General features: G+C 43.5%; 1 protein-coding gene across 2 annotated transcripts; it reads left to right on the forward strand.

Moving 5' to 3' along the window:
- Window positions 1–1,083: 1,083 nt before the first annotated feature.
- On the forward strand, window positions 1,084–15,720 carry mynn (uncharacterized). Of its 2 annotated transcripts, none has more exons than XM_014413091.4 (9): window positions 1,084–1,209; window positions 1,801–1,875; window positions 6,296–6,569; window positions 8,195–9,183; window positions 10,127–10,286; window positions 10,683–10,861; window positions 10,961–11,053; window positions 11,369–11,494; window positions 12,401–15,720. In XM_014413091.4, exons 3-9 carry the CDS (start codon window positions 6,304–6,306, stop codon window positions 12,841–12,843), a joined length of 2,256 nt encoding a protein of 751 aa, XP_014268577.2. In that variant the 5' UTR covers window positions 1,084–1,209; window positions 1,801–1,875; window positions 6,296–6,303; the 3' UTR covers window positions 12,844–15,720. The 2 variants fall into 2 exon arrangements, with proteins under 2 accessions (XP_014268577.2, XP_076744558.1); XM_076888443.1 differs by having other exon boundaries at window positions 6,299–6,569.
- The last annotated feature ends 732 nt before the right edge of the window (window positions 15,721–16,452 follow it).

Genomic DNA, 16,452 nt, shown 5'->3' on the forward strand with positions numbered 1-16,452 from the left:
TCTGTTCTCTGCTCATCCATCGGCGTACGGTTTGGATCAGCCAGTAAACAGAAAAAGAGCAGACAACAACAGACAGTCAGGACTGCAGAAGAACCATTGCTCCCGACTTACCCTCGATTCACAATTTGTACAAAGCCAGAGCAAAGAAACTAGCAGACAACATCACTGCAGACCCATCACAACCTGGAAACAACCTGTTCCAGCTCTTCCCTCCGGTAGGCGCTACAGAGCACTGTACACCAAAACAAGCAGACATCTGTGCAGTTTCTTTCCACAGGACATCTCTCTGACGAACACTTAAATCAGTCACACAGTGTCTGAACTTAAAAACTTCCACTATATCTAGTAGATATAGTGGAAGTCCATTATAGAAACATAAATTATTTTAGACGTATTTTATATGAAAAAATCTAAAGTTAGTCAGACGTTGGTGTCTTCACTTTTTCCATTTAATAAAGTTTTTGTTCAGTATTTAATGAGTTTGAATTACTGTTATTTATTTATGGCTATTTCCTCGTGTGTTCCTTGGTCGACTGTTTAGATTAAAATGTTTCCCTCTTTGGGCTGTACACATCTGAACTTATATTTAAAATCCAAAATGAAAACATCATAAAAACGATGTTTTACGCTTGAATGTACATATAGTTGAGTCATAAATAGGCTGCACACAAAATAATGTCTTGCTCATGTTGTAAGTAAAGCAGGAAAAAGTCGAATATATTATTATATATTATCAGTGCATATTATTATTGCTATTACTACGACATAATAGTAATGATATAATATGAAATATAAAAATACATGTGCATGACTGTTGACAGATACATAGCCTACAGATACAGTCTACTTGGTAACACAGCTATGCTATTTATAAATATCAGCCAACAACAGCACTTTTGAACATTTCAAAATCAGTGTCGCTTAAAATTATTTTCTTATTTTCTAGGCAACATTTTTTTATTGGCTTCGTATGTGTATATTTCGTATTCTATAGATTAAAGGGTTAAATATAAATGAAATGAATTCTTTTATTTTTTGCTATTACTGTAATTCCGTATTAACGATAGTAACCCTCCCCAACTGTCGTCCTTTGTCAGGGAGCGACGGTGTCTATCTTGACCGAACCCAGTTTCTCTTTGAGCAATATTGTCGTCTCGCGAGAACTTCGATGTCACGTGGATTATGGCTGAAGATCGCGGATATTAGAAGGTACTTTTCTGCTTTTATTTACTTTGTTGTGGCGTAAAATCGCGCATTTACGCAATTTGTTTATTACAGCTCGAGACGTATGTGCATTAGCTGTCGCTAAAATAAGCATGTGCAGCTTTTTGTGGCCGCTTACGTCGGCACCGCCGGTACAAACCTTCGAAATAAGAGCACAATGTTTTGCGCGCTTTTTACCACTACGAAAACAGTTAGCTTCTGCTTCGTGAATGATCCGCTGTGGTTAAACACCCGTGGGCCTTGCTCTCCTGTTTGGAGGCTTCTACTACACCCAAAGTGCAGATAAGTCTGCGAAGAGACCTAAACGGCGAGCAGGAGTAAATTGAACCCAACGGCGACACCGCTGTTAGCCTTAGCCACAGCCCGAGGCCTGCTCAGGAAGCGGGCGGGAGCTTTTATTTTCCAAAACTGCTTCTTCATCTTACCTGCCAAGGCTGTAGATTCAGATCATTATACCTGTTCGCAAGCTTTTAATATTTATGTTAGACGTCCACAAGTCCGCGTTTGGATTTTGAGCTGTTAATTAGACAATTAATATGCACCGCGGTTCGTTCTCACACTCTTTGTCATTAACAGGAGAGAAATCTACAAACCGAGAGCAAAGAGGAGGCGAAGCTGTGACTCTTCAGCAGCTCTGACACACTACTCACAGTAAGTTTTCACTCTGTTATCAAGTTTTAGAAATCCACGAGAAATCTGTGTTTTTATGTGCATTGACGTTTTTTGTGATATGATTTAAATTTTGTGCAATTATTAAAAATATTAGAAACATTACACTGGATTTCCAGCAGGTGAGTCATTAATATAAACCTGCAGGGAAGGTTTATTACGTTTATGGGGTGTTTGTGGCTCTTTGTGGTGTCTTTAGTCGTTTTAGAGTAATTCAAGGCCTCACACAGGGAGATATTAAATTAAAGCTTATTTATAAAAGTGCTTTTCACAGACAAGCGGTCACAAAATACTGTACACAAAAAAACTAGGAATAAATACATTGCTATATAATTGAAATTTAACATTAAAATGAATCAAAGTCTACTGGGAGCTTCTGTAAAGAGTATAAAATAGAAAGAACTTGCTTAATAGAACTCGTTAATTGTCTGATCATCGGTTTTTGTTTTTTTATTTAATTATTCATTTTTGTTGTTGTTGTATAGCTCAGATTTATCTAAGCCAGTAAACAGGACATTACTGTAATCTAAAAAACACTGATTAATTTTCTCCAGTTCAGCCAAGGAGACCGCTTTTTTGTTACAATGTAGACATGTTCTTTATATAAAAGAAACTCTCAGGTAGAATTTGGTTAGTCTGATTTATCTCAAGAACAGTGCTGATTATTACTGATCAGAGGAGCTAGTGTGTAAAATTGTTGAAATAAATCTTGTGGTGTCAAAGTCACACCTGTGGCTCTGGTAGCAGATGTCTGTCATATGAAGCTGGATTCAGTTAGTGAGGTAACCTCAGGTTTATCTGCAATCCATCAGTTTTCAAATCAAATCACTTTTATTGTCACATCACATGTGCAGGTACACTGGTACAGTACATGTGAGTGAAATTCTTGTGCGAGCTTCACAAGCAACAGAGGTGTGCAAAGTACAATAACATAAGAACAAGCAAAATATAAGAACGGCTAAATCTGAGAGTTATATGAATAAATGTATGTACAATATAAGAGTGTATGCATATTACTGAATGTGAATACTACGTGTGTGTGTGTGTGTGTTTGTGTGTGTGTGTGTGTGCGCGTATATGTGTGTGTGTGTGTGTGTGTGTGTGTGTGTGTGTGTGTGTGTGTGTATGTATGTATATATATGTATGTATGTATATATATATATATATATATATATATATATATATATATATATATATATATATATATATACATATATACATATATATATATAACACAACACCCAGCACGCCCCTGCGGGCGGTTTATCCTTCAAGCTCGGGTCCTCTACCAGAGGCCTGGGAGCTTGAGGGTCCTGCGCAGTATCTTAGCTGTTCCCAGGACTGCGCTCTTCTGGACAGAGATCTCCGATGTTATTCCCAGGATCTGCTGGAGCCACTCGCCTAGCTTGGGAGTCACCGCACCTAGTGCTCCGATTACCACGGGGACCACCGTTACCTTCACCCTCCACATCCTCTCGAGCTCTTCTCTGAGCCCTTGCCCACCGATGCCTTCTTGTTCCAGTAGCCCACTTTTCGTCAGGGTGCCCTGGTTCCTCAACACCTGACGCGGACCTTGTTGATCCGGGCGACGTCCGAGCCGGCATGCCTTCATATTTATCTGTCTCGCTCATGTCTGCGGTAGGCTTGCTTAGCATAGGGGGTCTAGCCTTAGGACCCTTACTGGATACAGACGCCCCAGGCAGGAATCGAACTTGCGATCCTCTGTTCCAAAGGCGTGTAATATATATATATATATATATATATATATATATATATATATATATATATATATATATATATATATATATATATAATTTTTTTTTTTTTTTTTTTTTTTTTTTATTACAAAGTAAATAGAGTAAATAATAAAATAAAGGTTGGTAGTTGACATGTGCAAAACAAGTGGCATTTATATACAGTATGGCGTGCATAATGTTGAAGTTCCAGTAGTGAAGCTGAGGTGTCTATGACGTGTTCAGCAGTCTGATGGCCTGATGGAAGAAGCTGTCTCTCAGTCTGCTGGTACGGGACCGGATGCTGCAGAACCTCCTTCCTGATGGAAGCAGTCTGAACAGTTTATGGCTGGGGTGACTGGAGTCCTTGATGATCCTCCCCGCTTTCCTCAGGCACCGCTTCCTGTAGATGTCTTGGAGGGAGGGAAGCTCACCTCCAATTATCCGTTCAGAGCACCGCACTACTCGCTGGAGAGCTTTACAGTTGTAGGCGGTGCTGTTGCCATACCAGGTGGTGATGCATCCAGTGAGGATGCTCTCAATGGCACAGTGATAGAAGGTCCTGAGGATGCGGGGGCTCATGCCGAATCTTTTCAGTCTCCTGAGAAAGAAGAGGCGCTGCTGCGCCTTCTTCACTGTTTTGTTTGTGTGTACTGACCACGTAAGATCCTCAGCCAGATGTACTCCAAGGAAGCGGAAGCTGCTCACTCTCTCCACAGCAGCGCCGTTGATGGTGATGGGGGTGTGTACTTCTCTGCACCTCCGGAAGTCCACTATCAACTCCTTTGTCTTTGCGACGTTGAGGGTGAGATGGTCGTCTTGACACCAGTGGGTCAGGGCGCTGACCTCCTCCCTGTAAGCCGTCTCATCACCGTTGGTGATAAGACCCACCACTGTAGTGTCGTCCGCAAACTTCACAATGATGTTGGAGTTGTTAGTGGCCGTGCAGTCGTAGGTGTAGAGTGAGTACAGGAGAGGGCTCAGTACACACCCCTGTGGAGCACCAGTGTTCAGTGTGACGGGGGATGAGGTGATGCTGCCCAGTCTGACCACTTGGCGTCTGTCAGACAGGAAGCTAAGGATCCAGCTGCAGAGGGAGCTGCTCAGTCCTAGATCCTGCAGTTTCCTGTCCAGCTTCGAGGGAACGATGGTATTGAATGCTGAGCTGTAATCTACAAACAGCATTCTCACATACGTGTCTCTCTTCTCCAGGTGTGACAGGGCAGTATGTAGTGTGGGCTATGGCATCATCAGTGGACCTGTTGTGGCGGTATGCGAACTGTAGAGGGTCCAGTGAGTCGGGTAGTGCAGAGCAGATGAAGTCCCTGACCAGCTTCTCGAAGCATTTGCTCACGATGGGGGTCAGGGCTACAGGTCGGCAGTCGTTTAATGAGGAGATGGTGGAGGATTTGGGTACAGGGACAATGGTGGCCACTTTGAAGCAGGCTGGGACTACAGACAGAGAGAGGGAAAGGTTGAAGATGTGTGTGAACACTCCAGCCAGCTGAGCCGCGCATGACTTGAGGACGCGGCCGGGAATCCCGTCCGGACCAGTAGCTTCGCGTGCGTTCACCTTCCTGAAGCACTTCCGCACATCCTCCTCAAACACAGTGTGCGCACTGACGTCATCCGCGGTGCGCACACTGTCCGGTCTCATGGTGTTCGCTGTGTCGAATCTAGCGTAGAATACGCTGGTGTCATCAGTGCTGGAAAAACCTATGTCCTCTGGAGTAGAAGGATCTGATGTTTTTGAAGACTGAAAGCTTTTTTCTTTCCCCAGTGAGCATAAATGTGATATTATTAGAAGTGTGTGTGTGGGGCGGGGGGGGGGGATTCTAGCTTTTTTTTTTTCCTGTATGTTACGAATGGATGAGCTAATATAACATCTAGCCTTATTGAAGTCGTCCCTTGATGTTCTCAGGTGTATGAGAATAATTCAAGGCCTCAAACAGGTAGTAAATACTATTCAGTCAATCTCTAAGGCAGGGGTAGGCAACGCCAGGCCTCAAGTGCCGGTGTCCTGCAGGTTTTAGATCTCACCCTGTGTCAACACACCTGAATCAAATGATTAGTTCATTACCAGGCCTCTGGAGAACTTCAAGACATGTTGAGGAGGTAATTTAGCCGTTTGAATCAGCTGTGTTTGATCAAGAACACATCTGAAACCTGCAGGACACCGGCCCTCGAGGCCTGGAGTTGCCCACCCCTGCTCTAAGGTCTAATAATTCAAACAACATTGATTGCATTTACAAGCAACAGCTTTTTCCCCACTTTGGCCTGTTTGATGGGTATTTAAGACACAGAAGCCACACCCACCGTACCAAGGCTCGCTTCATGTAAAGCTATAAAATAATTGGGCTTTTCATGGTTGACTCCACAAGTTTAGTCCATTTTGAGTGTTTATAATCATTTAGTAAAAATGCCTCGATGACCAAAGTTAGTTTTTGAAAAAATCTGTTATATTATATAAAAACAGGTTATTTTCCTTGGACTCGGTTAAAGCTATTTTTGGTGGACTGTGTGGGGAAAAAACTCTGGATAAAAGTGTTGTAGCTGCAGTAATTTGTTTACATCGCTCCTGGAGCAGGAGAAACGTCTCCCTTCATGCAAAGTTGTATTTTCCCGTTGCTAATGCGTTAGTGATGAGGATGCCCTCGCCTGTTTTCCAGCAGCAGTGATGGCGCATGTCTTCAACCATGGGAAGCTGCTCCTGCAGCGCCTGCACCAGCAGCGGGAGATGGACTTTCTGTGTGACATCACCATAATGGTGAAGGACGTGGAGTTCAGGGCTCACCGTAACATCCTCGCTGCGTTCAGTGAGTATTTCTCCTCCCATGCTGAAAAGGGGGAAGAGATCACGACTTTGGACCCCGACAAGGTCAGCCGGTACTCGCTGGAGAAGCTCCTGGAGTTCGTCTACACGGGACACATGAACCTCAGCAGGTAAGCGTGAGGGTTTAGAAGCCAGCATCAGCCAAAACACGGATAGCATTTACGCAGGGTCATCCTGTACAGTTCTACATCTGTATACCCAACAACCTGAGTGTACAACATATGAACAGAATGACAGCAAAGTAGACTTGGATGTGATGAAGCCAACGTCAGATACATACACGTTATGGAAAGTAAATGTTAGTGAGACATCTTTGCTTTGTGCCTCTACGTGATTTACTGATGGCTAAAATGTGCTTATTATTAGTTGTTGTTGTGGTTCACATTAGCTCATTAAGCTTTTGTTTTTTTTAATTAAGAAAGGTAGCTAAATAGTTTTTCAGACAGTACAGGGTTAAAGTTGGCACACAAGATACAGTTAGCCTGCTAGCTGCGTGAATAAGTTCTTGGTTGTTTTGTGGCGTTAAAGGCTTCTTCATCGCTGCAAATCAAGATGGCGGCTTCGTAGTATGGTGGCTTACCTGTTCGCCAACAAGCCAAAGATCTCAGGAGGACACAAAAAACTATTTATGAAAGGTCTGCAAAATCAAACGTGTGGTGCTACACGCTGTGGAGATCTCTTTTGAAACAAGGACTGAAAGTAGCTTCTTCAAGACAGGATGTTGCTTTGTTAGCTAGGAGAGTTTTGCTAAGTGAGACGTTTGCAGTTTGGTCATTTGAGCAGAGATCTTAGTTTGGTTAATGTTGTCTGCTAATGTTGACTGTAGTTTTTTCCTGCAGTCACTCCTTTTGACCATATGTGTTAGCTAACGTTAGCTCACCTGCTTGTACAGGCAGACTGCTTGATTAAGCGCAGCACTGAGTTTGAGTTTTGCCTTGAGCCAGTTGTTTGATGATGTTGGTGATAAGTGGACTCCAGTGAGGGGCATCCGCACAGGAAGCGATCCGTTCGTCATCAGTTTGTTGCTGTTTCAGGCTCTCGTTGCTGAGTAGCACTCTGCTGCATTATCGCCTTGTCCCATGTCAGGTGTCCGTACTCACTCTCATCAGTTATTGTTTCAACCAGTTGCCTCTAAATTGACCAATTTTTCACTCCAGACTGACTTTTTGTGGTCACTGGTTGCCATGGCACTGTTAGATACTTGTTCTGCGGACGCCCCTTTAAGGTATTCATACCTGACGTTTGGCTAGCTCTGTTGGGTGGTGCTGTTTCCATAACAACAACAAGCAATAACTTACAAGGCGAGTGTTTTAGGTTTATGTACAACGGGGGGGGGGGGACAACTCCAGGCCTGGAGGGCCGGTGTCCTGCAGCTGATTTAAATGACCTCCTCAACATGTCTTAAGGTTCTTTAGAGCTCTGATAATGAACTAATCATTTGACTCAGGGGTGTTGACCCTGAGTGAGATCTAAAACCTGCAGGACACCGGCCCTTGAGGCCTGGAGTTGCCCACCGATTATTCTCTGGAGTGATCAACTTCTCCAACATTTTAGTGACATACTGCACAAGCAGCCACTTTAGTTTCTAAGGATATGTTTTTAGCGTGATTTCATTGGTTAATGCTGCAGTCAGTCCACATGATGTTAGATTATGAAAAGGTCATAGGCGTGGGACACTTGTGAACTGAATTTTGAGTTGGTACTTTGAGTAAAATGTTTTTCTTTCTGGTTCCAGCACCCGACAAGCGGCCGTACGGCGAGCTGCCATCTTCTTAGGAATGGCCGAGGCCACGAAATATCTGGAGGAGTTCCCTCACTGGTCTGAGCTCGGCGAAACGTCACAGTCGGAGGCAGATAAAGAGACGGGTCTCTCGCCTCCCAGCCCCGCCTCCCCAAGCAGCCCCACCTCCCCAGTCCCACTATCCATAGTCTCTGTTGCGGGGGAATGGCACGAGGAAGGTAAGGGCAGCAGAGAGCAGGATGATGAGGGCAGAGATATGTTTGTGGAAGACGATGAAGAGTACACCCCAAGCACACCAAGGAGCACCGGGAGAGTAGGGGGCAGGAAGAGAGGTAGAAAGCCTAAAAGTTTTGGCGACGAGCAGATGGAGGCGAGCAGCTCGGCTGACGGCATGCCCAAAATCTACAGCTACAGAGGGAGAGGACGAGGGAGAGGCAGGGGCAGGGGCAGGGGGAGAGGAAGAGGAAGAGGAAGAGGGAGCTTAAAAAGTCAAGAACTCTATTTGGATGACTCTGATACGAGCGTGAAGGACTTTGGAGACACCTCAGCAGACTGGAGCCCCTCACAGGGGGAAGAAGATGAGGAGGAGCCTGGGATGAAGAGGCCGAGGCTGAGCACCGGAGAGGGGAGGAGAGGGCGAGGCCGCGGGAGAGGGAGAGGCCGCGGGAGAGGCAGGGGCCGAAACAGGGGACAGACCGATGAGGAGGAGGAGGAGGAGGCGGGGGATGACAGCATTGGCGGAGGCACAGAGGAGGAGGAGGCGGGGGAGGGAGTGGAAGAGGGCGAGATCGGGGAGATGGATGCGCTGGCTCTGGGCGAGATGTCGCTGTCGTGCACAGAGTGCAACAAACTGTTTAAAGACGTGAGCAGCCTGCGCCGCCACGAGAAGATCCACAAGGGGCTGAAGCCGTTCGCCTGCATCTTCTGCTCCAAAACCTTCAGGCAGGCCACGCAGCTGAAAACACACCTGCGCATACACACAGGTGAGCTCAGCACTGAGTGTCACGTGTTTTTGTTACTGGGTTTGTGAAGATGTGAGGCTGCTACACACCTTTTCATTTATAATTAAGTGTGTAAAGACAGGAAAATCCACCTGCAAGGTTCTTAGTCAGAATCAAACTTCGGTTACTTTGATTTGAATCTCATTAACTTTAACCCCTAATCAGCTAAAGGTTTTTTGTTTTGGTTTTGTTTGTTTCTTTGCAAAATAAAACAAAACCTCAGTCACTGCTTTCAGATACCATTAAAAGAAAAAAACTTTTGAACTGTTCAGGCCTTTACAGTCGAAACATCTCCTGATGAGTTTCTGGGCTCAGATGCTACTTTGTAGTCTTACTTCCAACAGAGTCATGTTTATTGTTTTAAAAACAGGACTTCTTCCATCATTTATATACAGTCTGTAACCCTACTGCATTGTTTCTAATCAATTCTCTGTAATTTCCTGTCACCTGACTTCGAGTGTGGATGCCTGTGTGCTGGTTTTATTCATCATTTCAGTGAAAACTTTGGTTGAAATCAGCTTGATAAACAGAAGAAAAGTTTCTTACACGTATTAAACGTGTCAAACTGGCGCTCCGGTGCTTTTCTGTGACATTTAAATGCGTAAGACGTTTGCACATCCTCTGCAGCAGAATCCTCCCTCTGTGTCACAGAGCTGTCCCATACTTTCTGCTTCCTGAGCTGCAAAAACAAGCTCCGGAAGCAGGAAGACAAACATAGGATGTTGAGCACAAGCATGAGTTTAAGTTTGGAACAGAAATGCATCGTATCACTCAGCAAACCTTTGAGTTAAAATGAAAGTATGTGCAACGTGGATGTGAAGACCGGTGTCTGTCACCAGATAAGTGGAAAACCTTTTAACCCATCAGCTGGCAGTGATAATGTAACACACGTATAACAAGCGTCCTCCTTGTTTCTCTGTTGCAGGCGAGAAGCCGTTCAATTGTGCCGATTGTGACAAGTGTTTCGCTCAGAAGTGCCAGCTGGTCGCTCACCGCCGAATGCACCACGGCGAGGAGAAGCCGTACACCTGTGAGCGCTGCGGCTTCAAGTTTGCTACCTCGTCCAATTATAAAATACACATCAGGTACGTCAGTGTGGAAGGAGCTGAGGCCAGGAGGGCCAAGAGCTTGCGTATCTGCATGCAACCCACCTTTTATTACATATGACTGACGTAACGATTCAGCTGCTGCTCTGCTTCCACAGAGGAGCTAGTTAAAGATCTTTATTTTGCTCTCGCACACACGAGGGTGTTTACGAGTGGCAGAACTAATAACATTAACCTATTGTAGGTTAAACTACCCAGTAGTTTCTATAGTAACAGTTCTGCTGGTCTGAGGGCCACTGAAGAAAAATGTGGTTGCTGGGTGGCACACGTGTGTAGGTGGTTATTTAATAATAATAATAATGGATTGGATTTATATAGCGCTTTTCTAGGCTGTTGTTCTATAAATAAAGTTAAATTTTAACACGTTTCCCACAGACTGCACAGCGGGGAGAAACCGTACGTCTGTGACATCTGCGGCCAGGCGTTCGCTCAGTCCAGCACGCTGACGTACCACAAGCGACGACACACTGGGGAGAAACCGTACCAGTGCGACCTGTGTGGCATGTCCTTCTCTGTGTCTTCCTCTCTCATTGCCCACACACGTAAACACACTGGTGAGAGATGTGCAAATGAAAGGATGCGCTGCTCTGGTTTCCTGCCGCACTGGGCAAATAGACTTTACAGGCATTTTTCTGTATTTCTGTGCGTTTCAGGCGAGACTCCGTACAAATGTTCGCAGCCTAAATGCGACGCCAAATTTGTCACATCATCTGAACTGAAGAAACACATGCGGCGACTTCACCCAGGTGAGTTTAAAGCTTTGTTTGTTACGCCAAACATTTAAAGAGTGGTTAGATGGGACTGAAAGTCAGCAGTATCACACCAGGATCCTACTGCTAACTGCGGCTGTCTTTCAGGAGAGCTCATAACCTAAAATGTGCTTTATTGACATAATGAAACTATTTTAAAAATGTGCCTCAAACGGGTGTGGAAGAGATAATGAAGTGAGTTATAAAGAGCAAGCTCTCAGCTCCACACAGTTTCTGACCAATCAGGGTATAAACAGAGAGCCAGAAACCGATTGGCTGCAGTATTTAAATGTGTTCTCGTGGTGTTTGCAGAGGGGAACAGCGGCGTGCAGTGCCTGCTCTGTGGAAACAGATTTGCCAGCGTGAAGAACATGATCAAACACCAGGACAAAGCTCACGCCGACGAAGTGCGGCAACACAAGGAGAGAGCCCGAGCCGGTGAGCTGTCAGCCTGTTTATTAAAATCCACCGTGTCTTAAAGTGCTGTTAAAGTTTAATTGAATAAGAACCTGAAAGTGTTTTGGGACGTGTTGATCTTTTTGCAGCTTCAGTCAGAAAAACCACCCCTCAGTGTCACTGCGTGATTCAGCCCTGAGGCTGGAAGCCCATCTCTGTGTTTACATGTGCATCAGTATCCTGGTTCACATTAGCTTTTTGAAGTTTCCATGGCCTGTGCAATAAAGCAGGATGCTGCAGCATGTAAGCATCCCATTGTCTGCAGTGTGCAGGCTACCTGCAGAGGCACCACTTAGACCAGCAGCAGAAACTTCCTCTCTGGCAACAGAGGAAGTGCCTAATAGAGGAAGTGAATTCAGTGTCTTTTTTGGGGGGCGGGGGTTGCTGACCAAGTCAACACATTAAAGGCGCCAGTTTCTGGAGATTTTACATCTCTGTGCCTGTACGCTTCAGATATGTGGGGTTATTCTCCATCTTTAAACCAACGTGGCAGACTTCAGTATGTAGAGTCAGTGGAGAGTTTGAGGTCGAGCTGTGATCCCAGTGAGAATGGAATAGTATTATTGATTGATTGATTTTTTTTTTTTTTAAGTGGGTGTTCCAGATTTATTAACTCAAAGCCCAGTCCACTGGTGATGGCAAAGTAAAACAGACACACCAGAGCACAAGCTCAAAGTCAAACAGTGTTGTGAGCCAGGACTATAAATCAGGCTTAACATGGGAGTGTTGGATCTGCCTTTAACAAGTGTGCAGTGCTGCTGCTGCCTTAAAGGCACAACAGCAAAGCTCCCAATTCTGCTTGGGGGCCTTTTAAAGAACAGGCAGTAAAACTGTGTTGTTTCCATGTTGTCTTCTGGCTGTCTGACTGGGTTTTGTGTGTTTGAGCAGTGGTCCTGCTGTCCACCAGCCATCCCGTGGCCTTCGTCCAGAGCAAGCTCTCCCAGGAGAACAAAGGTTTGGGCTCCATCCCCGAGGGCGAGCCGGCCAACCCTGAACCGGCCACTCCCAACCCCAAAGCCACCGACCCCGCCGCGGCTGCCTCCGACGTCGCCACCACTGACTCTGCTGCAACCACCGCCAGCGTGACCGCTGACAGCATCACGGACGCCGCCGCCATCATCCAGGACTTCAAGGCGGAGCCCACGCACACCCCTCTCACCACCACAGAGCAGGTGACCTTCGACGCCGATCAGGAGCAGACCATCAACTCGGACACGCTGCACGCGCTGGTGGAGCAGCTGCGGCCGCCGCCTTCGCCCGCACAGACGCTGGAGCAGATTGTCATCATCAAGACGGTGGACAACATGGACAACATGCCCCCCCAGCAGTGAGGCCTGAGTAACACTGATCAGAACTAAACTTCAGTTTTAAACAGTCACTCGCTGATTGGCATAAAGTCAGTGCTCATGTTCAGGATAAAAAAATCAACATTTGTAAAGATAATCTACAATACAAAGACAATTTGGTCCAACTCGGGCTTTATTTTCATAGTTTTGACCATCATTTCAACCTGTGGTACAAACAGGAAATGCGAGCAGTCGAGTTAGAAACTAACATCAAGGTTAGACAAAATATTTTGGACGACGGACGGCAAAATATAATCCAAACTTTTTGTCGCCACATTCAGTTAAATCCAGTAGGACAGACAGTGATGGGAGCGTTTTCAGACTTTTTAGATAAATTAATCGCATTATGTGATTATTATTTGTCAAAAAAAGTCTCAAGCAGAATCCTCAGAAGTCTTTTTTTGTCTTCCATACTTCCCAAAACCCAAAGACTTTCAGCTCTCTGTGAGTTAAAATGGAGAAAAGCACCAAGTTCTGCATTTCAGAGGCTGAAACTAGAAACATGTGATGTGGTTTCCACAATTTGTACGTGGAAAAACCAGAATAATGATTCGCCGGCGTGCACACATTTAATATTTTGCAATAATAAAAAAACTTTCCAGTATTTTTTTTTTTTTTTAAATTGTGACGTATGAGAAACAGACGATCAGATTCACAGCTCATGGTCTGTATTTTGGTTTATTATCAAAATCACTTAGATTCTAACATATTTACAGACGAGCGTTTCCACCAAATTAACACTGATGCAAAAAGCATCAAATGAAGCTATAAACCTCCCTCCTCCTCCTCCCAAAACATAAACCCTTAAAGAAGCAGCGTGGCTTCAGTTGAGTTGGTTTACTGGTCAAAACTATAAGAATAAAACCTGACCCAGTCATCCTTTTAAAAATGCCCATATTTTTAGTAGAAGTGAAATGAAATTCATGATCCAGCAGGACGATTTACAGCTCCTCAAGGAGAACACGGGTCATATGGCAAACAAAATGCAGTTTAACAGTGTCAGTGGCCGATACTGTTGTGTGACGCCAGTCTTGAGCTTGAGGAAAAAAAGGAGTGTGATGGAGATCTGAAAGAGGCGAAAAACAGATCAGTTATTTTTCTAATGAAGATTTTTGTTTCCTTGGCAGAGAGGAGGAAAGAGCGGCAATAAAAGGCAGAATCAAATTATTATAACCTGAAGAATCCCAATAAGATTCTCTCTTTGTGTTCAGCAGTGACGTCATGATCAGCACTGATGATTTCATGCTGTTGTGCTTAAACCCGTTTCACTTCTTTGAATGACCTGCTAACTGTTCGTGTGAGTCACAGTTAAACTACATTCTTCCTGTAAAATCCACTGTTTGGGTTTACCAGATGTAACCAGTTTTCTCCCAGCATTAACCAGCTGTACACATAAAGGTAACCAGTTTGATTACTTGTGCTGTCTTTTCAATCAGCAGATGTCAGAATCAGGAGGGAAGTGAGGGGGGAAAAAGCCCAATCAGCAGATCTGTACAATTTACCGTTGTTCAGATGTCTAACGTTCTGATCCAAGTTCCTCGTTTCACTTCCCAGCTTAATGGTGAAGTGTGTGAAAAAAGAAACTGATTCTACATTTTCTTCTACTGTAGAAAGTGAAGCTTTGATTCACAGCGACTGACCTGCTTCAAACCGCTTAAAGGTGCTTTTTGTAAAAACAGCCCGTTGTGTGAAGATGATTTCCAAGTCCAAAGACGAGCGTGTTGGGTTACTGTGAGCGTGAATTGTTGTATATCTGACCAGAAGAATGATTTCAAGGGTATAAGCAGCAATGAAAAAAGGAGTTTCCTCCTGTGGATTTCTGGGATCTCCATTAGAGAGAGGGCGATTAGCTCAGGGTAGGAGGAGTCAGTTTAGGTAGTTCAGCTTCCTCCTTTAGCGAGGTGTTTCAGGACTGTCTGCTGGATTAAGTGGCTGGAAGAGGAAGGTCTCCTTAGACTGCAGACCCCACAACCGTGATCTGGATACACAGACGGATGGAAATCAACATCTTTGTATTTTGTGGCAGAGATGTCAGCTAAAGCAAGGCTGAGCTGTACTCCTGTAATACCACTTTGGACCACAAGGTGGAGCAGTGAGTCAGTATAGTGTCCTCTCTGTCACACTGACCTGGCTCGTTTGGTAGCTAAAAGACTGTGTAGTGTTTTTATAAAGCGAACAGAAACTTTAGATAAGCTAGAGGTCTGATCAGATATCATTTTAAACTTACACAGAAGAAGGTGGCGCTGTTTGGGGCGGATAACTGTGCTTCCTGGTGAAACACCACCTCCTGGTGGTGAACGTTTGCATTACACTTTTTGTTTCTTTTTCTTTTTTTACAAAAAGTACCTTTAAAGTCCTCTAACCTCACACAACATTTTCTCCGATGTGGATGTCGTGGCGGCAGTTTTTTGTTTGTTTGTTTGTTTTTTCTATTACAGCTTCCTTTTGTTTGATGGAGTAACGCTTGTAAAGAATAACTCTGATACAGTACAACTCCGTTTTAATAGTTAGCGTAGTGAATAGGAGCTTTGGTATCACAAGATGTAACATCTTTATTTATCAAGCAATAAATGTTCCACCCTGCAGTGACATGTGATAATGGTGGCTTCATTGATGTAATAGAGGCTCTTTTTATTCTTCTTTTTTCTTTTTTAAGTAAATCAGTTGTTTCAGTGTGAAAGAGTGAAAAATGCATTTCTATTAACATGACTGTAGCTGTTTGTTTATTTCATTTGGTTTTTTTGTTTTAGGTAAAATGTCTGCATTACTTGTACAAATTTGTGAATTACATATACAAGTTCACTACTGTATGAAAAATGTACAACAGCAGCAGGAAAATAAAGACCGACAAAAAAGGGACAATCGGACTGCTGTTTGTCAGTTTATTATGACATTTTTACTTTTTTGTTCTTTATGTCACTGCAGATGTTTTTGTTGTTTTTCTCAAGCAGAACCACCTGTTTAGAGGATGTAATTTGATTTATAATCTAATCAGTATGTTCTGAAAGCATCCACATTGCAATAAAACACAGTTACTGAGCAAAGTGTCTAGAACTCAGTGGATACTATTTAAGGAACTGCAGTTTCTTGTCATAAATAAATGTAATACTTATGATTGGTAATATATAAATAACAAGTCTCCGATCAATTAAAAGTATTTTAGGAGTGAGGAAATAACTGGAATTGCTCAAAAATACTGTCTAGCAAAATAATGCAAATAATTTAGATTATACATTATATTCAGTGATGATTTTAAAATATTTCATGTAGCTTCTTAAAAACCACAGAACACTGACTTAAAGACAAACTGAGGACAATCCTTTAAAGGATTAATTTTTTTTTTAAGTTTTATCGCAATATATTTCATATTTTAAAATACAAAAAATAGACTAAAGCTCAAAATTTGTTTCAATTCTTTTTGACTATTGACTTTTATTAATTTGTGTTCTTGTAAATGCATCCATTTTGTTTCCTAAAACAATTTATTTTCTTTTACATTTCACTAACTGATCATAAAGATAAAAGCTGTAATTAAGTGTTTTGCCATTGATATTTCTTCTTAAAACGTTTTCTCTTAAATTTGAATTTGTGTTC

Source organism: Maylandia zebra, linkage group LG9 (assembly GCF_041146795.1).
Source record: "Maylandia zebra isolate NMK-2024a linkage group LG9, Mzebra_GT3a, whole genome shotgun sequence".
In the NCBI taxonomy this organism is placed as follows: domain Eukaryota; kingdom Metazoa; phylum Chordata; class Actinopteri; order Cichliformes; family Cichlidae; genus Maylandia; species Maylandia zebra.

Bases quoted from the DNA above. Each gene is read 5' to 3' on its own strand.
- mynn (XM_014413091.4), top strand. From the start codon at position 6,304: ATGGCGCATGTCTTCAACCATGGGAAGCTGCTCCTGCAGCGCCTGCAC. The intron at 6,570-8,194 runs GTAAGCGTGAGG...TTCTGGTTCCAG, and splicing joins GGACACATGAACCTCAGCAG to CACCCGACAAGCGGCCGTAC. The intron at 9,184-10,126 runs GTGAGCTCAGCA...TCTCTGTTGCAG, and splicing joins ACACCTGCGCATACACACAG to GCGAGAAGCCGTTCAATTGT.